Source organism: Stegostoma tigrinum, chromosome 45 (genome assembly GCF_030684315.1).
Source record: "Stegostoma tigrinum isolate sSteTig4 chromosome 45, sSteTig4.hap1, whole genome shotgun sequence".
NCBI lineage: Eukaryota > Metazoa > Chordata > Chondrichthyes > Orectolobiformes > Stegostomatidae > Stegostoma > Stegostoma tigrinum.
This window is the reverse complement of record NC_081398.1, coordinates 7122451-7144014: the sequence shown is the minus strand read 5'-3', so window position 1 is coordinate 7144014 and position 21564 is coordinate 7122451. Positions and strand designations below refer to the sequence as shown.

Below are 21564 nucleotides of genomic sequence, written 5' to 3'. Positions count from 1 at the left end.
TTCAAATCTCCAGGATTTTGAGAGCCGACAAGCCCCAATGCCAGGGTTGTGTGGAATTGTTTGGTGCTTGATTGCACAGGTCTGATCACTGATCTGTGTCTACTGTACTTGATTGCTTGACCTTGTATGCGGACTCAGCCAAGCAAATAGACACTGATTTCAACATACTCTTGTAAATAAACCTGCCACATGCCCTGAAACTTGTGTCACCACTACATTTCTCTGAGATTCATAGTAAGGACAGCAAACAGTAGAGTGGGTTATTAAGCTGAGAATGCCTGCTCAGGCCTGATTGACCTAAAAAGATAGCGTTAGCCAACCATTATTGTAGTTTGAAAAGAAACACAGGAAAGGCTGGGTTAACACTGTAATGCTCCTGTCAGCCATAACCAACAGCACCAGGAAAGGACAAATAGTTGTTATTTGTGGGAATTTGCTGTGCTTTATGATCCCAGTTTCCTATACATAATGGATAATTGGGAGCTTACCACACTACAGAATTACATTGCATATTACAACACAGACTAGATACCTACTGGACAAACCAGGTCCCAGATCGAAGGCTGGCTTGATAGGCTGTGCTTGATATCCGCAATTGGTTACTGTGATGTTTAGTCACCAAAACATAAGGCTGCTGCTGATCTTTAATAACAGAGCATAACCGTATTAGCTGAACGAAAATGAAAACAAGGTTATATACCTGAGACAGTTAGAAATGTCTTAATGCAAACAGCAAAACAAAGTCCAAATGTGTTTTCCAACAATTTGGTGTAAGAGCTAAGGTATCAGGTTGTGGCTGTACAGGACATTGATTAGACCACTTTTGGGATACTGCTTTCAATTTGGTCTCCCTGCTGTTGGAAAGATATCGTTAGACTTGAGAGGGTGCAGAAAAGATTTACAGTGATGTTGCTAGGATCGGAGAGTTTGAGCTATAGGAGGAGACTGGATACACTGGGGATATTTTCACTGGAGCATCGGAGGCTAAGGTGTGACCTTGTAGAAGTTTATAAAACCCTAAGGGACATGAATAGGGCGAATAGCCAAAGTCTGTCCCCAGCGTAGGGGAGACCAAAACTTCGGCAGCGTAGGTTTGAGGTGAGAGGGGAAAGATTTAAAAGAGACCTAGGGGACAATTTATTCATGGAGAAGGTGGTGCATGCATGGAACAAGCTGCCAGATGAAATGATGGAGGCTGGTACAATCACAACATTTAAAAGGTGTCTGGATGATTATATGAATAGGGGTTAGAGAGATACGGTAAATGCTGGCAAATGAGACTAGATTAATTTAGGATATCTGGTTGACACGGATGAGTTGAACTGAAGTGTCTGTTGCCATGCTGTACATCTCTTTAACTCTATGATTTTACCTCTACTGGTATCCAGCTCCAGAGTTAATTCTCTCCTTTTAATTCTCTACGTTATCAGTACCTGAAAATAATAGTCAATCTCTTTCTTGAAAATATTCAGTCACCTGGCCTCCACAGCCTTCAGTGATCAAGAATTCCAGATGTTGACACCATTTGAGTGAAGAAATTATTCCTAATCTCAGTCCTAAATTGCCTAACCCAGACTAACAGGATCAGACATGGATAAATGCAAGAAGGGCCTGGGAACAATTGTCACAGTCTAAGGATATGGGATTGATCATTTCAGACTGAAATGAAGAGAAATGTCTTTACTCAGAGAATGGGGAGTCTTTGGAATTCTCTGCCACGGAAAACAGTTGAGGCCAAAACATTGAATGTTTTCAGGGGTGAAATAGATGTAAATCTGGGGCTAAAGGGAACAAAGGGTATGGTGGAGAAAGCAGGAGTGGGGACTGAGTTGAATGATCACCCACGATCCCACTGAATGGGGCTTGAGGGGTCTAATGGCTTACACCTTCTATTTTTGCTCCACCTAACATGAGCACAGTGCCCTCTTCAATTCCAACAGGGCACAGTGGCTCTCCCCTGACCTGGGAACATTGGCCCCTTTCCCTGCCCTCAAGCCAGACCTGGGCACTGAGACAAACCTCTGCCCCACTCCACATCCCCCTCCCAAGGGCATGGTTGAATTTGTCTAATTTGGTAGGTTCTCAGACTGTGAGCCTGTCTCATGCGGAAGATGTCAGCTGTCACCAGAGAGATGGCAGGTGACATGTTGCTTGTTTCCTCCTCTTTCTGTCTCTCTCTCTCTCTCACCATTCCCTTTCAGCAACTGCCCATGACTTCCCAGAAGGCCTTGATACCATTTTTGATGGTGGCCATCTTTATCACGGTTGTGCCTCATCTGCTTCCCATCTGTTGATGTTAAATGAATGGGAACTTCAAGAGGAAGCTTCGAGAGATTGCCATAGAGTCATACAGCGTGGAAGCAGACCCTTCTGTCCAAATAATCCATGCTTAATACAATTGAAAACTAAACTAATTCCACCTATTTGCACTTGGCCAATTTCTTTCCAAGCCTTTCGTATTCATGCACTTATGCAAATATCTTTTAAACATTGTAACTATGCCTGGATCCGCCTTTTCCTCCAGACACGAACCGTTCTCTGTGCAAAAGATATTGCCCCTCACGTTCTGTTTATATTTTTCTCCCATCATCTTAAAAATGTGCCCCCAAGTTTTGAACCCCCCATCATCAAAAGGGAAAAACCCTTGACATTCACCTGTTCTGAGGAAGGGTCATTGGACCTGAAATGTTCACCCTTTTTTCTCCTCCACAGATGCAGCCAGAGCTGCTTACTTTTCCAGCGACTTTGTTTTTGTTCCTTGTCATTCACCTTATCTGTGCTCCTCAAGATTTTATAAACCTCTATAAGGTCACACCTCAACCTCCAGCAAAAAAAAAGTCCCAGCCTTTCCAATCTATTTTTATGTCTCAAATCTTCCATTCCCAGCAACATCCTGGTAAATCTTTAATAAACCCTGTCAGCTTCATAATATCCTTCCTGTTACAGGGAGACCAGCACTACACAGTACTCCAGAAGAGGCCTCGCCAACATCACCTCAACATGATGTCCCAACTCCGATACTCGAAGGCCTGATCAATGAATTGTCTTTGAAATATTTCCTGTGCCCCATTCTCCGACACCTTCTACCGCCTGTGAATGGACTGTCTGCCACAGCTCTGTATGGAGCACTCAATTGAATAGTCTGGAATCAGGCATTCTGAAAATGCCGTGTTCCTCGCAGCTGAAGTGATTCAGTTGTGGCCTCTGTATGTAGGAAAAAAAGTTGCGCAACTTCTTCCAAAGTGGGACAGTGTTCTCTGGAGAAATGCTGGATGGAGTGACTTTATGTATGGTACTGTGAGTGTGGCAAATGGGTTTCTTGACGATGACAAATTGGTTCATCGTTAATGACTCCAGCCGGGAATTCAACCTCTTCATCCAGACAGCAGGGAGAACATGAAACTCTCCCAAAGGGAGCTGTTGAGATTGATCCCAACGAATCATTGGACAGCGGCAAGGCGGAAGGAGGCTATTCAGCCTGTTGGGCTTGTGCTGGCTCTCTGCCAGACCACAAGATATAGGAGCAGAATTAGGTCATTTGGTCAATTCAGGCTGCTCCACCATTAGATCACAGCTGATATTTTTATCAGCCCCTATTCTCCTGCCTTCTCCCCGTAGCCCTTGATCCCCTTACCCATCAAGAATCTATCTACAGTTAGAGACAAAATAACTGAAGATGGTTGAATCCAAGGTAGACAAACAGGAGGCTGGAAGAACACAGCAGGCCAGGCATCATCAGAAGGAAAGATAAAGTCAACATTTCAGGTATTACCCCTCTTCAGGACTCATCTATTTCTGTCTTAAATACAGTCAATCACTTGACCGCCATAGCGTTCTGCGGCAATGTGCGTTCTGTGCCCTTATGTCCTAGTCTCATTCTGGTCAAAACATCTTCCCCATATCCACTCTATCCAGGCCTCTCAGTGTACTGTAAGTTTCAAACAGATTTCACTCCCCACCCCCTTATCCCTCTAAACTTCGTTCAGTACATATCCAGATCCTCAATTGCTCCTCATATGAGCAACTCAGCTGATGCCACACCCTCTGTCTCATCCCTGTGACCCTGCACATTATTCCTTTTCAGATCATGGTCCAACTCCTTCTCAAAAGGTAGGCATGGATGAGTTGGATGGAAGGTTCTGGAAGTACATCTCTACGACTCGCTAACATGACATCCCAACTCCTACACTCAATTGTTGGGAAACACATTAAAACTATTTTTTGCAGTTCGCGTTAAGACATTACTAATTGTGTCAGATAATTAACCTTGTTTTTACTTTCTTTCTGTTAAGAAAGTTATTCACTGTTGTTGAAGAATACCAGCAGCCTTGTGTTTTGGTGACTAATCACCACAGTAACCATTTGAAAAAGCTAAGCGTGATCTGTCAACCAGATTTCATTTTATAATCTGATTTTCCCCCGTGGGTATCTTGTCTGAGTTGGAATATGCGAAATGGTTTTGTAATGTGGTAAGCTGCCAATTATCCAGTATAGTATAGGCAGCTGGGATGATAAAGCACAGCAAGATCCCACAATTAACAATGGGTTGGCTGTTCAGCCGATTTGACTGGTTCTGATGGTTGTGGTTGGTGAATGGATGGGGCTGAAGGGCGCCTTTGACTGTTTATCTGGCCTCTCCTGCATTCTTTTTCAAGCATCAATAATACTTTTCTAACACTGACCTAACATAATACTAATTAGGCCTAAGCGGCATTCTCAGCTTAACATCCCGCTCTGTTGTTCACAGTTCTTCAGTGAAATGCTGGGGTGACACAAGTTTCAGAGCAAGCAACAGGTTTATTTATAAGAGTGTTTTGAAATTGTTATCTGTTTGCTTGGCTCTGTGCCAGCATCCAAGCTCAAGCAATCAAGTACAGTGGGCATACATCAGTGATCAGACCCGTGCATTCAAGCACTGGACAATTCCACACCACCCAGACATTGGGACTGGTTGGCTTTCAAAGCCTGGAATGCAGACTTGAATCTACAACACTTTACAATCTGAGGTGATAGCTTTAGAGAAAGAGAGATATTGGATGAACTACTGAGCCCAGAAGCAGGAAGGGACTGGCAGGGGAGAGGGCTCTTTCCCTTACAGGTCTACATATCTGCCTCCAGCAAGTTTTGCCCCCCAAAGTCTCTATCCTTGTGGAGTTCTAAGGTAGTCTGGCAGAAGGAAAGCATGTCCTGCCATATGGATGGCTCAAAATACAAGAGGCAGTAAATTGGGCCCTCTAAGGTGCTGACTCTTTGCTGGAGCTGAGCGAGGAACTGGTTTCTGGCCCTGGGGAATTGCTTCCCAAATATATCAATATTCAGCCGGTGGTAGCCAGTCCCCAAGGGTACCCTGTAGGGAGCAGTGCCCAGGCTGAGGACTGTGGGCTCTTCTTTGTCATCGGCCATCCAGATGAAGTCTTGACTCACTAACTTCTCTAGATTGCTCTCCAGTGGCTTGTACGGAACCCAGTCTTGAATAATGGCCTTCCCAGGCAGCACCTCGTCCACCACCCTTTGGCTCAGGAACAGCCGCTTGGCCTCCGAGGCCCCAAGCAGGACGGGATCTTCCCATTGCTTCCCACTCTCCTTCAGCCAGGTGAAGGCAGCTTCCAGCTTTGGACGGATATCTTCGGCCTTGAACTGCACAGAAAGAATTTCCTGGGATGAAAACATTGATGAATATTCTCAGTGTGTTGATACTGTGGCTTTAAGAGGTGTGTTTTGTTCTGACTGCTTTGAGACAGAGAGATAGAGTTTGAGGCACAGGCACAAAGCAGTTTATGAGAAGATAAGCAATGTCCGAAGCCTTGGATATATTTTCTAATTAAACTGGAACAATGGAAACAGGCTGAGTGGGTGTGGTTGATCTCTCACTCACAGAACTAGGGATTTTAGGCTAAGCTCTCAGCAGTTGCTGCTGGGGGTTTGAGAGAGTGGAAGCTATTTTCGTCTTTCTTGAATAATGTCAAAACTGAGTGCTCTCTTCCCGGACTGCTGGATTGAACGTGAGATAAAATCAGTTTTTTGAATTTGCCCTTTTTTGCCAAGGTGTGGATTTATGGATTCTGACTATAATTGAACAGTTAATTATTAACAGTTACTGTAACTATTGTTATGTTTTCCAATAGAGTTAATTAATTCCAAGTTCTTCTTACTTTGGAGATAGTGGGAACTGCAGATGCTGGAGAATCTGAGATAACGAGGTGTAGAGCTGGATGAACACAGCAGGCCAAGCAGCTTCATAGGAGCAGGAAAGCTGACGTTTTGGGCCTAGACCCTGCTACAGAAATTTTTTTCTGAAGAAGGTTGTAGGCCCGAAATGTCAGCTTTCCTGCTCCTATGATGCTGCTTGGCCTGCTGTGTTCATCCAGCTCTACACCTTGTTATCTCTTCTTCTTACTTTGCTTGTAGTTTGACTATAGTGTTTGACTAAGTTGTGTTTTGCTTAACACCAAGTCATTTGACCAGTCGAATTGCAACCTGAACACAGAACTTTATATTTATCTTTAAAATAAGAAAATGCTAGGGTCTGGGCTATCTTCTTAATATATTTTGAAGGGGTCTGGTCTGGTCCATTAGATCAGAAATGCTCTAAAATCTATCCCCCATTGTAATATGTGACCTAGCTTTGTGGAACACGAAATTCCCCATTATCCCCACGTAATGAAAAGTGAGGTTGGTAATGTCGCCATAGTCCTGTTGGATCATAGGGCTGCTGTCTCATCAGAGAGATGGAGAAAGATGATTGATGGTGGTTTAACCTGAAGTTCAGAAGTTGCAGAGAGATGTGGCCACAGTGGTGCCAGAATATCTGCTTCAGAAACAGTGCATAAACAGCTTTGAGCACGCTGAGCGGTTTTTTTTATTTTAAATTTGACAAAAAGTCCATGAGTGGTTGGAGTCGGGCTCATGCAGAACCAAAGGTCTTAGTTTGGCTTTCAGTTAAGGTTTTTGTAGTTGAAGGTGATAGATGCCGGTCTGCTTCTGCTACTGCAAAAATCTTGAGTTACCTCTCTCTGCTGCTAGACTGTGTCTTTCAGTGCTCCTTTCTCCTGGACTAGGAGGGAGATAGCAAGTGAAAAAGATCTGTTTTACTGAATTTGCCTTTGCCAAGGGTGTGTTTGTGGGATGCTGTTATATTAGAACAGTTTTTTTGAATTGAATCACATGTGGAACACTTGCCTTTAAATAAAAGTACACGGTAGAGCCTAGGCTGTCTCCTTGATATGTTTTCAGGGGGTTAGCTTGGGTCTGTAACATCAGGCAAAGGGGAAAGGTTGTGAAAGTGGTACCTTTGTGATAACCTTAGCCAATGAAGGAATGGAACACACACAGCTGGCATTGTTCTGCATTGCAAACCAACCATCCAGCCAACTGAACTGTTCAATTCCAAAACTAAAGCATACTGGTCACATGTATCTGTAGTGGCTTCTGAAATAGTCATTAAAACTCAATCCTATTATTCTTTGAATTAAAAAATCTAAAATCCAAAATTCACAAAGGCAGTGCAATTTACTTGGTGGATCATTACTGCAACTAGCACTTGTCGCTTGAATAGCAGGTAATATCGAGTGTCAAGGAGATGGTAATTTAGACTATCTTGAATAAATTTCTTATATCTAACTGCTTTCATGCTTTCCTTCTCTTGTATAAAAATCAGGAATGCTGGGTGTGAAATTGCAACACTATTTCAGCCAAGAAGCAGCCAAGACAGGAAAAGTAATATTTTGCTGATGTGTCTCTGGACTCAAAACATCAACTCTGCTTTCTTCCCACAGATGCTGCCAGTCCCTGTTGAGTTTCTCCAGCAATTTCTGTTTTTGTTTCAGGTCTCCAGCATCCGTCGTTCTTTGTTTTATGTTCACGCAGGACAGGTACTTTACTGAGATTGGGTAGCTGTAAAGGATACTGCTGGGAAAAGAGTTGAATGGTTTATTTGCTGTTAATGCTAAGATCTTTCTAAATAGTCTTAAATATGTGTATAGTTTTATTTACACTTTGGTGAAGGAAGCTGGGCTGCTTGATTAAAAGAACAATTGTGGTGATGTTGAGTGACAGATCACCGTGGTAACCAAAACTAGAAAAAAACAAAACTTATGGTCTACCATGAGTTGAGTTTTTTGAAGAGGTGACCAAGAAGATAGATAAAGGCGGAATGGTAGATGTTGTCTACATGGACTTTAGTGAGACCTTCATCAAGGTTCCTCATGGTAGACTAGTTAGTAAGGTTACATCACATGTGATCCAGAGTCGGCTAGCCAGTTGGATACAAAATTGACTTGATGGTAGGATTCAGAAGGTGGTAGTAGAGGGTTGTTGTTCAGGCTAGATGCCTGTGACCAGCGATGTGCTGCAAGAATTGATGCTGTGACCACTGCTTTTTGTTATTTGTACAGAGTCATAGAGATAAACCGCATGGAAACTGATGCTTTGGTCTGACTTATCCATGTTCAATCAGATATCCTAAATAAATCTGGTCCCATTTGCCAGCATTTGGCCCATATCCATCTAAACCCTTCCTATTCATGTACCCATCCAGATGCCTTTTGAATGTTTTTATTGTACTATCCTCCAGCATTTCCTCTGATGGCTCATTCCATATATGCACCACCTCTGTGTGAAAATATTGACTCTTAGGACCCTTTTTTATTTTTCCCCTCTCACCTTCGACCTATACACTTTAGTTTTGGACTCCCCCATGCCTGGTAAATTACTTCACCTATTTACCCTGTCCATGCCCCTCATGATGTTATAAACCTCTATAAGTTCACCCCTCAGCCTCTGATGCTCCAGGCAAAATAGCCGCAGCCTATTCAGCCTCTCCCTATAGCACAAACCCTTCAACCCTGGCAACATTCTCGTAAATCTTTTCTGAACTCTTTCTATTTTCATAACATCCTTCCTACAGGACAGTTGACCAGAATTGCATGCCTAACCAATGTTCTATACAGCACAACATGACCTCCCAGCTCCTTTACTCAATGCACTGACCAATATGGATAAGCATACCAAACACCCTCTTCACTATCCTATTTACCTGCAACCTCATTTTCAAGGAACTAGGAACCTGCACTGCAAGGTCTCTTTGTACAGCAACATCCCCCAGGACATTACCATGACATGTATAGGTCCTGCCCTGACTTGCTTTCCAAACTGCAGCACCTCACATTTATCTAAACCTCATCTGCGACTCTTCAGCCCATTGGCCCATCTAATCAAGATCCTGTTGTACTCTGAGCTAACCTGCGGTTTGGATGAGAACGTAGGAGGCAAGGTTAGTAAGTTTGACTATGACATCAAAATTGGTGGTGTGGTGGACAGTGAAGAAAGTTACCCAAGAGTACAATGAAATCTTGATAAGCTAGGCCAATAGGCCAAGGACTGGTAGATGGAGTTTAATTTAAATAAATGTGAGAGATTGCATTTTCATAAGGCAATCAGGGCAGGACTTTATACAATTAATAGTAGGGCCCTGGGGAATGTTATTGAACAGAGAGACCTGGAGGTAGAGGTACATAGTTCCTTGAAGGTAGCCAGGGTAGTGAAGGTGTTTGGCATGCTTACCTTTATCAGTCAGAGCTTTGAGTAGAGGAGTTTGGATGTCATTATATGGCCGTACAAGACATTGGTGAGGCCACTTTTACAATAATGCGTACATTAAACTGGAAATTGTGCAGAAAAAGATTACAAGGTTGTTTTTGGGCTTGGAAGGTTTGAGTTATGAGGAAAGGCTGAATAGGCTTGGGACTATTTTCCCTGTTGCATAAGAGGTTGCAGGGTAACCTCATAGAGGTTAATAAAATCACGAGGGACATGGATACGGTGAGGACCTGATCATCATAGAGGAGTTGAGCCCAAGAGTCTGTTTCTGTACTGTATGACTCTATGCCACTAGGAGTAGGCTATTCAGCTCCTCAGACCTGCTCCATCATTTAATCAGGACAGGGCAGATCTCTACCTTAGTTGATGGGAGGAGACTGTGTCAAACATAAATGCTGGGGAGACGGTGGTATTGTGGCAATGTCACTGGATCAGTAAGCCAGAGATCCGAACTATAATCCAACTGGGCAAAACTTGTAGGTGGGGATCCATCAAAATCTACCATCCATTGTTGTGAAACCCCACTGAGTTCGGTAACAGCATTTAGAGAAGAACATCTGCTAGCCCTTGCCCAGTCTGATGTACATGTGACTCCAGGCCCACAGTAACAGCCTTGACTCAATCACCCTCAGAAATGGCCACTCAGTTCGAAGGCAGTTAGGGTGGGCAACGAATGCTGGCCCCATCCAGAGATGCCCCATCCCAATGTAAATATAAACAATGCACTAGATGGGCTGAATGGCTTAGGTCTGTGTTGTTGACTTGAGATAAGTCCAGCTCTATGGGAAATCATCATGGAATATTTGGAGCACAGAAGGAGTCTATTCAGCCTCTCATTTCCCTACTGGCCCTTCTTGTAACAGCAATCCAGCTAGTTACACCTTCAGTGGTGGAAAGTTGCTTTTCAGACTGGAGATCTGATCACAAGGCAGGGTTCCATTGGGATCAGCGCTGATCCACTTTAATTTGTCATTTTTACAAATGATTTAGATGACAATAAAAAGGCATGGTTAGTAAGTTTGCGAATGATACCACAATTGGTGGTTTAGTGGATTGTGGAGAAGGTAATCTAAGATTACAAAGACATCTTGATCAACTGGGTCAATGGGCTGAGGAGTGGCAGATGGAATTTAATTTTGATGAATGTGAGATGTTGTATTTTAGTAAAATAATCAATGGCAGGATTTATATGATTAAAAGTAGGGCCTTGATTTGTGCTGTAGAACTGAGTGTCCTGGGGTTCAGGTACATAATTCTTTGAAGTTTGTGACACATGTAGACAGGGTGATTCAGAAGGTGTTTAATAAGCTTGCCTCTATTGTTCAGACTTTTGACTATAGGAGTTGAGACGTCGTATTGACCTTGTACGAGATGTAGGTGAGGCTTCTTCTGGAGTACTCTGTGCAGTCCTAGTTGCCCAGTTATAGGGAGGATATAATTAAGCTGGAGAGGGTGCAAAAGGGATTTACCAGGATGTTGTTGTAGACATGCTCGCTGAGCCAGCGGGTTTGGTTACAAACGTTTCGTCACCCTGCATCAGTGCACCTCCAGCTACGAGTCTCCTCGAAAACTTTCCCAGGTTGTTGCTGGGAATGGAGGGTTTGAGTCATAAGGTGTACTGAGATGTTTTTATCCTGCGGGATAATTCTTGGCAGGACCTGTTGGCCCAGTTGACACGCTCCCACCCCGTCACTGCCCTCGACGGTCAAGACCGTAGCAACGGTCTGGTGCCACATGTGTGACTTTACCTGTTTACATATCAGTCGGAACTTGGTAAGAATCTCGGGTGCCAGCTGGCCGGATCTAACGTAGCGTCGCACTTTGACCTCTGGGAACTGGTCCTTGACCAGATTGAGACTGTAGCCCTGGATGAGCCCAGCGATTCCTTTGCCTCTCTCCAGCGGTGCCACCCTCAACCCTTCCACCACCGCCGTGTGCCCGTCGTCCACAATGTTCACTGAAACAAGGGCAACCTGCCAACAACAAAGGTGTGCAAGGCACCCGATGGTCAATAAAATGGAAGCAGCTCCTCCCCCCCCAAGGTGCTCAGGTAAGGGGGGAGGCTGGTCTGCTAATCCAGAGACCCAGGTAGTGCTCTGGTAACAAAGTGTGGAGCTGGATGAACACAGCAGGCCAAACAGCATCTCAGAAGCACAAAAGCTGACATTTCGGGCTTAGACCCTTCATCAGAGACGGGGATAGGGAGAGGGTTCTGGAATAAATAGGGAGAGAGGGGGAGGCGGACCGAAGATGGATAGAGGAGAAGATAGGTGGAGATGAGAGCATAGGTGGGGAGGTGGGGAGGGGATAGGTCATTCCGGGGTGGACGGACAGGTCAAGGGGGTTGGATGAGGTTAGTAGGCAGGAAATAGAGGTGCGGCTTGAGGTGGGAGGAGGGGATGGGTGAGAGGAAGAACAGGTTAGGGAGGTGGGGATGAGCTGGGCTGGTTTTGGGATGCAGTGGGGGGAGGGGACGAGCTGGGCTGGTTTTGGGATGCAGTGGGAGGAGGGGACGAGCTGGGCTGGTTTTGGGATGCAGTGGGGGGAGGGGACGAACTGGGCTGGTTTTGGGATGCGGTGGGGGAAGGGGAGATTTTGAAGCTTGTGAAGTCCACATTGACACCATTGGGCTGCAGGGTTCCCAAGCAGAATATGAGTAGCCTTGAGTTCAAATCCTGTAGTGTTGGATGATGGAGTTTGAAATTGAAAAAAAATCTGGAATTAAGATTCTAATGATAGGCATGATTGAATTTTAGGACAAAACCATCTGGTTCACGAATATTCTTTAGGGTAGGAAATCTGCCATCCTTACCTGGTCTGGCCTGCATGTGACTATCAACACCCACCAATGTGACTGGAGCCTTGACTGCCCTCTGGGCAATTAGGGATGGGACAAATGCTGGACCGAGCCAGCGACACCCTCATTCTGTGAATGATAGGCAAAATCAGCCCAAGGGTTGAGCCCGGGCTGCTAAAGGAGACATTTGGAACGAAACCTTGGTCAAAGATTTTACAGAACGGCTTAAAAGAAGAGGGTGAGAGGCAGAGAGAATACTTCCTTTGTGGGGGAAAGGATGTGGGCATTGCTGGACTGGGCCCAGCATTTGTCACCTGCCCCCTTGAACGTCACCTGGCATTTTCAGAGGGCGCTTAAGAGTAAAACCGCAGGGCCTGCAGTCATGTGGAGGCCAGGTAAGGAGGGACATTAGAGAACCAGGTGGGTTTTTAACAACAAATGACAATGGTTATCATTGCTATAGTATGACGGATGAGTTGATTGACCATCAATTCTCCTCCCTATGTCCGTCTAATCAGCTGTTCAGTCATCGCTGGTGGACAGTGGACTTCTATTAAGAGTCAGGAGCTGGTAGTTCTTCTTTCATAGAAAGATATAATTTAACATGCCTGAGGAACTACATACAAGCGGCAAGACAATGGCATAGTGGCATCTATCCAGAGACTCAGTGTTCTGGGGACCTGGGTTTGACTCCAAGATGGTGAAATTTAAGTCTCAGAAAATCTTGAATTAAGAGCCTAACGATGATCATAAATCCATTGTGGATTGTTGGAAAACGTCATTTGGTTAACTAATGTCCTTTAGGCAAGGAAATCTGATGTCGTTACTGGGTCTGGCCTACATGTGGCTCCAGACCCACAGCAATATCATCGATTTTTAACCATCCTCTGGGATATGCAATAAGTGCTGGAGTAGCCGGTGTCAACCTCATCCGGTGAATTAATTTAAAAAATAGAATCCCGACAGTGTGGAAGCAGGCCATTTGGCCCAATAAATCCAAACCAACCCATCTGAAGATCCTCCCATCCAGACCCACCCTATGCCTGAAAACCTGCATTTCCACGGCTAATCCATATAGCCTGCACATCCCTGGGCACTAAGGGGCAATTCAGCATGGCCAATACATCTAACCTGTACATCTTTGGACTTTGGGAGGAAACTGGAGCTCCTGGAGGAAACCCATGTAGACATGGGGAGAATGTGAAAATTCTATACAGGCAGTCACATGAGCTGGAATTTAACCCATGTCCCTGGCACTGTGAGGCAACAGTGCTAACCACTGAGCCACTGTGCTGCTCCTTAAATGTGGTTGACTCCTGACTGCCCTCTGGGCAATTAGAAATGGACAATAAATGCTGGGCCTAGCCAGAGACATCTACGTCCAATGAATGAATTAAAAAGTATCGGTTACTTTAACTCTCATGAAGAAATGGCAGAAAGAATTTCCAAAAGGAAGTTAATTAGGAGACCGTCTTGCCACCCAGAAAATGCAGTCCATCATCAAACTGGGCAGATTGGCCACCTTCCAGAATGACTGCCACATCTACAGCCTCCCAATTACCGTCATTAACTGGATTAGATTAATTCCTAATTGGGAATACCATGGCCCTGGGAACAGCACCTTGAATTCGTAGCCCAATGACAACACCATGCACTGAGGATAATTGAGGAAATTCCAGAGCTTGCCGTGAACCCAATGGTGGGACCATGGAAATGAGTGCCGGGGTGGGAGGGGGGCACTGAGAAAGTGGGACGACCCCTTTGAAAGCCTGATCCTTGGAATCATGTACGCCAACTTGAGTGGGCCAGATGGGGGTGGGATGGGGGGATGTGGGGTATTGCTAGCTTAGCGTCTTGGTTTGACCCACAGTAGGGCACCTGGGAATGCAGATGGGCACTGAGGGTGGGTGTAATGGAGTTGAGGGAGGAGGAAATTGAGGTTCAAGGAGGGGCAAGGAAGTTGAGGGAAGAGGAATTGGACGGGCTAATGGAATGTGAAGGAGGGGTTTGGAGGATAGGAGAGGGGCCAATGGTGAATTAAGAAGGGATTTGGAGATTGGGGTGTGGCAATGGAGGGTGGGGGGGTTAAAGTAGGCTATTTGGGAAGGCAGCTCAAAAGGGGCGGTGGAAGAAGGTTGAGGATGAAAAGTTAGAGGACGGTCAGAAATGATTTTTGAAGCATTAGCAAAGGTTTAGTTGGCCACATAGTGCCTGAGAAATTAGCTAATAGACCCCACACTGGACTGAGTTTGGAAAGCACTGGTTCAATGGGGTGAACGTGAGCCTGGTCAATTAGTTTGATGGGGTAGAATTCACACTCACTATTTGCCCTTTCTTTTTAGCCAGGATCACCCTTCGAACTGAATCCTGGATCCAGGCGTGGTAACGGGCAGGCAGGTAATCGATGCCCCCGTAGACGTCTCCAGAGATGGACATCACTTCCTCAAAATCGGCCTCCTCAGCGAGGCAGAACTCCAGCGTGTGGCCCTCAACTGCCATTTCGGACCCTCGATAAGACCGTGCTTGATGTAACCTGTAGAAGGGACAGGACTGCACAGGTCATATTGATCGAGTTGGAGGAGGGTGGAATGGTTGGACATTGTCTTTTACCCATGAACCTCAATCTGAAGGCAACCCAGGGTAAATTCAACTCGCCAACCCCAGGGGGCCATATCGCTCTACAGACAGGTAAGGGGCTCAAACCTAAAGGACCAGCCCGGAGAGGGAGTGGGGTTAGGATTGAGAGTTTGTGAGAAACCCCAAGCATCTGGAGTAGGAGGCAGAATTTGAGATGTAGGCCCTTACTTTGATCTATGAGCAGCCATTTTGACGGCTTAGGGGGCCTGGGGTATGGGAAGAATTGGGGAAGACCAGGACACAAGGGCACAGCCTTCGATTGAAGGGACAACCCTTTTACAACTCCCTCAACCTATGAGCAGTCATTTTGAGGCTTATTGAGGATAGATATAGGAACAGAATTGGGCCATTCACCCCATCAAGTCCGTTCACCAATCGATCGTCGCTGATATGTTTCTCAGCCCTACTCTCTTGCCTTCTCCCTGTAACCTTTGACCCCCCTTACTAGTCAAGAACATATGTAGATCTGTCATAATGACCCTCAATGAATTGGCCTCTACAGCCCTCTGCAACAATGAGTTCCACAGATTCCCCACCCTCTGGCTGAAGAAATTCTTCCCTCATCTCAGTTCTAAAGGGTCATCCTTTCACTTTGAGGCTGTGTCCTCAGGTCCTAGTCTTCTCAGATTCTTCCCACGCCTGGGGCTCCTCAGGCCTGGAAGCCTGAGGCCTATCACACATGACCCCCAGTCCATAGGCACTTCACTGACCAGGGAAGGCAAATCATTGAGGTGCTGCCTGGAGACGAAGGTTGCCCCTTAGCCTCAACCTACAACTGAATCATTTTAATCATGGTTTTACCCTTCAACATAAGGATTTACTTGCCACTGGCGACTGAAAGACTCCTAAGTGGAGTAGGCCTCGAGCCGCAAAATCTGGGCCTAAAACAGGGATCCAGCCTCGTGATGTAATTGGCATGTTACCAACAGCCCCTCCAAGACCCATGGACTCAGAAACTAACCACTTTAAAATAACAAGTTTGGGAAGCGGTCTAAAATTTTAAAAGAGTGAGGGACAAAGGAGGGTTGACACAATAAAAGGTCAAGAGGGAAGTGTGTTTCTCCCCTCCGTTAGCCATGAATGTTGTAATTTTCCAGCGATCTGGAAGGCATTGGGCATTGATTCACTGAATCATCTCCCCAGATTCGGGCCCACCCCCCCAGCCCTCATTATACTGCTTTCTCCACAAAACTCACCTCTCGCTTCCCCTCCCCTCTCTCTCTTCCTGTGCTTCTGTCTCCACCTCTCTCCCCCTCACCCTCTCTGTCTCTCCATCTTTCTGTCTCTGTCTGTCTCTCCCTCCCCCTTTCTCTGTCACCCCTCTGTTTGTCTGTTTTTCTGTCCCTCTCACTCCTTTCCTCTTTTTTGCTTTCTCTCTTTGTCCCTCTGTTTGTCTCTATCTCGCTGTCTTTCCCTCTCTCCCCCCCCCCACATTTCTCTTGTATGTCTGCCTATCTCCCTCCCTCTCCTTGTCTCCCTATTTCTGTCTTTTCCTCTCTCTTGCTTTCACTCCGTTCCACTCTCTCTCTCTCTGTCTATCTGACCCTGTCTCTCTCTCTCTCCATCTCTCTCACTGTCTCTCCCTCTCTGTCTCTTCCTCTTTCTCCCTCTCTCTGTCCCTCATGCTCTCTTTCTCTCTCAGCCTCTCTCTCTAGCCTCCCTCTGTGTTCTACCCCTGTCCCTCTCTCTGTCTGTCTCTTTGTCTCTGTCCATCTCTTTCCGTCTTTCTCTCATTCCCCGCCTTTCTCTCACTCCCCCTCTCCCTCTCTCTCCCCCTCTCCCCGCCATCTCATTCTATCTCTCTCCATGTGTCCCTCTCTCTCCCCTTCCCCCATCCCCCCTCTCTCCCCTCCCTCATCCCTCTCACCCCTCCCTCCTTCTCTCCCCCTCGTCCATCCCTCTGTCACTCTCTCTCTCCCCCACCCCCTCTGGCACCCCCTCCCCTACTCCCTCTCTCCCCCACCTTCCTCTCTCTCTCTCTTTCTGTGCCTCTGTCTCTGTCTGTCTGTCTGTCTGTCTGTCTCTCTCTCCTCCTCCCCACCTCACTCTCTTTCTCTCTTACCCCCTCCCCCTCCCTGCCTCTCTCTCCCTCTTCCTCCCCCACCCTCCTCCCTCTCTGTCTCTCCCACTCCCTCTGTATCTCTCCCCTGCCCCCCCACTCCCCGTTCCCCTTCCCTCTGTCTCCCTTCCCCTTCCCCCTCCCTCTCTCTCGCTTTCTTCCTCCCCCTCCCTCTTCCTTCCCCTTCCTTTCTCTCTCCCCATCCCTCTCACTCCCCTCCCCCACCTCTTCCCCTCCCTCTCTCCCCCCTTCCCCCCTCTCCCTCTCCTTCTCCCCCCCCTCTCTTTCTCTGCCCCACTGTCTCCTTCTCCCCGCTTCTCTGTCCCTCACCGTCTCCCCTCTCTCTCTCTCCCCCTCCACCCTGCCCCTCCCTCTCTCTCTCCCCATCCTTCTCTCCCCCTCCCTCTGTCTCCCTCCCCCTCCCTCTTCCTTCCCCTCCCTCTCTCTCTCCATCCCTTCACTCCCCTCTCCCACCTCTTCCCATCCCTCTCTTCCCCTCGCCCCCTCTCTTCCCCCTTCACGCCCTCTCTCTCTCCACCATTCACCCCCTCTCTCCTTCTCCCCCCCTCTTTCTCTGCCCCACTCTCTCTCTCCTTCTCCCCCTTCTTGGTCCCTCACCGTCTCCTCTCTCTCTCTCTCTCTCTCTCCCCCCAATCCCTCTCTCTCTCCCCCCAATCCCTCTCTCTCTCCCCAACTCCCCCATCCTTCTCTCTCTCCCTCCATCCCGCCTCTCTCTCCCCTGCCTCCCCCTCCCTCTTGCTCCCCCTCCCCACTCCCTCTCTCTCCGCACTCCCCCTCCCCCTCCAGCCTCCCCCTCCCCCTCCGCCTCTCTCCCCCACTCTCTCTCACTCCCCCCCTTTCTCCCTCCCCCTCCCGTTCTCCCTCCCTCTCTCTCGCTCCCTCCCCCTCTCCCCACTTCCCCCTCCCTCTCTCCCCTTCTCCCCTCCCCCTCTCCTCACTTGCCCCCTCCCTCTCTCACCCCTTCCCCCTCCCTCTCTCCCACTCCCTCCATCTCTCTCCCTCCCCCGTCTCCATCTCTCTCTCTCCCCCCCCTTTTCCCGCTCCCTCTCTCTCTCCCTCCCCTTCCCCAACTTTCTCTTTCCCCATTGCCCTCTCCCTCTCTCTCTCTCCCTCTCTCCCCCTTCCTCCCCTCCCTCTCTCTCCCCTCTCCCTCCATCTCTCCTCCTCCCTCACTCCGCCCTTACCCCCTCCCTTTCTCCCCCTTCCGCCCTCCCCTCTCTCTCCCCCTCCCTCTGTCCCCGCTTCCCCCTGTCTCTCTCCCCCTCCCTCCGTCTCTCTCTCTCTCTCTCTCTCTTCCCCTCCTTGTCTCCCCCTTCACCCCGCCCCCTCTCTTTCTCTCTCCCTTCCCCTCCTCTGTCTCTCTCTTTCCCTCCTCCATCCCTCTCTCTCTCCCCCTCCCCATCCTGCTCTCTCTCCCCCTTCCCCTCCCTCAAACCCCCTCCCCCACTCCATCTCTCTCCCTTCCACCCTTACTCTCTCTCTCTCTCTCTCTCTCTCTCTCTCTCTGCCCCCTCCCCCTCCCCCAATCTCTTTGTCTCCCCTTCCCCCTCTCTTTCTCTCCCCATCCCCCCTCTCTCTTCCCCTCTCCTCCTTCTCTACTCCCCCGTCTCCCCCTCTCTCTGTCCCTCCCCTTCTGTCTCTCTTTCTCTTACCCTGTCTGTCCCTCCCCTTCTCTGTCTCTCCCCCTTCTCTGTCTCTCTCCATCTGTGTCGCTCTCTCTCTTCCCCCTCTGCCCCCTCTCTCTCCCTCCCTGATGCTCTAACTCCCCCACCCCCCTTTCTCTCTTCCCCCACCGCCCTCTTCCTCATGCTGTCTCTCCCCTTCTTGCTCTCTCTACACCTCCCTCCCTGTCCCCCCTTTCCCTCCCTATCTCTTCCACTCCGTCCCGCTCTCTCTTGCTCACACTCTCTCCCCTCCTTCTCTCTCTCCCTGTCTTTCTCTTCCTATTTCTGCTCCTCGCTCTCAATGTCTCTGTCCCTCCCTCTCTTTCTCTCTTCCCTCCCCTCTCTTTCTGTGTCTTTCTCTCACTCCCCTCCCTCTGTCTTCCTCTTGCTTGCCTCTCTTCTCCCTGTCTTTCTTTCTCGCTCTCTTTGTCACTCTTTCTGTCTGTTTCTGGTTCTCTGTTTGCCTCTCTCTCCCAACCTGTCTTTTTCTCACTCCCCTTCTCCCTGTCTTCCTCTCCCTCTCACTCTCTCTTCATCCCTCCCACCTCTTTCTGTCTCTGTCTGTCTCTCTCCCTGTCTGTCAATCTCTCTCTCTTTTTCTCTGTCCCCTTCTCTCAGTCTGTTTTTCTCTCTCTGTCTCTGTGTGTGTGTCTCTCTCTCTCTCTCTCCACCACCTCCCGGACTGTGTCTGTCTCTCTCTCCCCATTTCTATACGCACCTCTCTATCTTCTTCTCCCTCTCCCTTACCTCCACTTCTCCCTCTCCCCTATCTTTCTCTCTCTCTCTTTCTCTTGTGTCTCTCTCTGTGTCTTTCTTTCTCTCTGTCTGTTTCTTTGTGTCTATCTCTCTCACCCCTCTTCTGAGTCTCCTTGTCTCCCTGTACCCCCTCTCTCCCTGTCCCCCTCCCTCCCTCTGTTCCTTCCTCTCTTTCTCTCTGTCTTTCTCTCACTCCTCTCCCTCTGTCTCTCTTCTTCCTGTCTTTCCTTCTCCCTCTCTGTCTCTGTCCATCTGTTTCTGTCTCTCTATCTGTCTCTCTTTCTCTCTCTTCCACCCTGTCTTTTTCTCAATCCCCTTCTCCTTGTCTTCCTCTCCCTTTCTCTCTCTCCCATCTCCACCTCTTTCTCTCTCGCTCTCTTTCTGTCTCTCCATCTGCCTCCGACTATGTCTGTCTCTCTCCCCCACAATTTCTCTATCCACCTGTCTTCCTCTCCCTCTCTCCCCTCCACTTCTCCCTCTCTCTTTGTCTTGTTGTGTCTCTCTGTGTCTTTCTTTCTCTCTCTCTCTCAGCCTGTCTCTTTGTGTCTGTCTCTCTCAATGCCTATCTGTTTCTATCTCTCTCCCTCCCTCTGTCTCTCCCTCTGTGTCTCTGTGTCTTCCTGTCTGTCTCTGTTCCTCTCTTCTTCTTTCTCTGCTCCCTCTCTCCTTCTTTCCCTGCCCCCTTCTCCCTCTGCCCTGCCTCTCTCCCTCTGTCTCTGTCTCTCTCACTCTCTCTGTCTCACTCTCTGTCCCACTCTCCCTCCCTTCTCTCATGTCTCTCTCCCTGTTCCTCTCTCTCTCTGTCCCTCTCTCTCTGTCCCCCCCCCCGTCCCTCCCCTGCCCCTCTCTCTGCCTCTGTCCCTATCTCTCTGCCTCTGCTGCGCTCTCTGTTCCTCTGTCCCTCCCTCTCTGTGTCCCACTCTCTCTCCGTCCCTCTCTGTCTCTTTCTGTCCCTCCCCCCTCTCTTTATCCCTCTCTCTCTCCCTTTCTTTTTCTCACTCTGTCTGACTGGCTGTCTGTCTGTCTCTCTCTCTCCCTCTGCTCCCGATGAAAGTCTGGAGGAAGCTGCTTCCTCAGAGTGCCCCTCCCCCTCTGATTTTCCTCACTGATCTGTTTTCCCACGCTGGAAACAATTCCAAGCTGGGTCCCCAGCAGTAACTTTACCTGTGGATGAAAATATGGAATGCCGGAGCCTGAGCGAGGCTTGTTTTATGAAAGCTTTTTTCTGTCTAACACTTAATGTGCTTCCTGTCTGCACTTGGCCCTATCCCATGTTCCAAAGTGCATTGATAAGTGCTTTGGCTGTAATTCCCACTTTGCACTCTCAGCTGAAGGGATAGGTGGAAGTAAACTGATGAAAACTGAGTGTTAGCCATTGGGCACTCAATAGTTAGAGGGACAGATAGAAGGTTTGCTGGGAATGAAAGAGACTCACGGTTGGTGTGTTGCCTCCCAGGTGCCAGGGTCCGTGATGTCTCGGATCGTGTCTTTGGGGTCCTGAAGGGAGAGGGTGACCAGCCCCAAGTCATGGTCAACGTAGGCACCAACGACATAGGTAGAAAGAGGGATAGGGATGTCAGGCAGGATTTCGGGGAGCTAGGGTGGAAGCTGAGAGCAGGAACAAATAGAGTGGTTATCTCTGGTTGTTAAACGTGCCACATGATAGCGAGGCAAAGAACAGGGAGAGATTTCAGCTGAACACGTGGCTGCAGGGATGGTGCAGGAGGGAGGGCTTCAGGTATATGGATAATTGGGGCTCATTCTGGGGAAGTTGGGACCTCTATAAACAGGACAGTCTCCACTTGAACCAGAGGGGCACTAATATCCTGGGTGGGAAATTTGCTAGTGCTATTTGGGTGGATTTAAACTAGCTCAGAAGGGGGATGGGAAACTGTGGTGTAGTTCCACTACACAGGAGGCTGAGAGTACTGAGGACATGGACATGATTTCACCATCACACCAAGCTGGATTGAAGTGTGCATATTTTAACGCCAGGAGTATCCGGAATAAGGTAGGTGAGCTTGCAGCATGGA

At 48.0% G+C, this 21564-nt stretch overlaps 1 protein-coding gene across 3 annotated transcripts; it reads right to left on the bottom strand.

The window, feature by feature from the left end:
- Window positions 1–4813: 4813 nt before the first annotated feature.
- Window positions 4814–20805, bottom strand: LOC125448757 (histidine N-acetyltransferase). 3 transcript variants are annotated; one of them, XM_048524269.2, is made up of 4 exons: window positions 20696–20805; window positions 14717–14927; window positions 11346–11570; window positions 4814–5655 (listed from the first exon to the last, which is right to left on the bottom strand). In XM_048524269.2, the coding sequence occupies exons 2-4, from the start codon at window positions 14891–14893 to the stop codon at window positions 5101–5103; spliced, it is 957 nt and encodes a 318-aa protein (XP_048380226.2). In that variant the 5' UTR covers window positions 14894–14927; window positions 20696–20805; the 3' UTR covers window positions 4814–5100. The 3 variants fall into 3 exon arrangements, with proteins under 3 accessions (XP_048380226.2, XP_048380227.2, XP_059498559.1); XM_048524270.2 differs by having other exon boundaries at window positions 4814–5637; XM_059642576.1 differs by having other exon boundaries at window positions 14717–14944; window positions 20696–20765.
- Window positions 20806–21564: the final 759 nt, after the last annotated feature.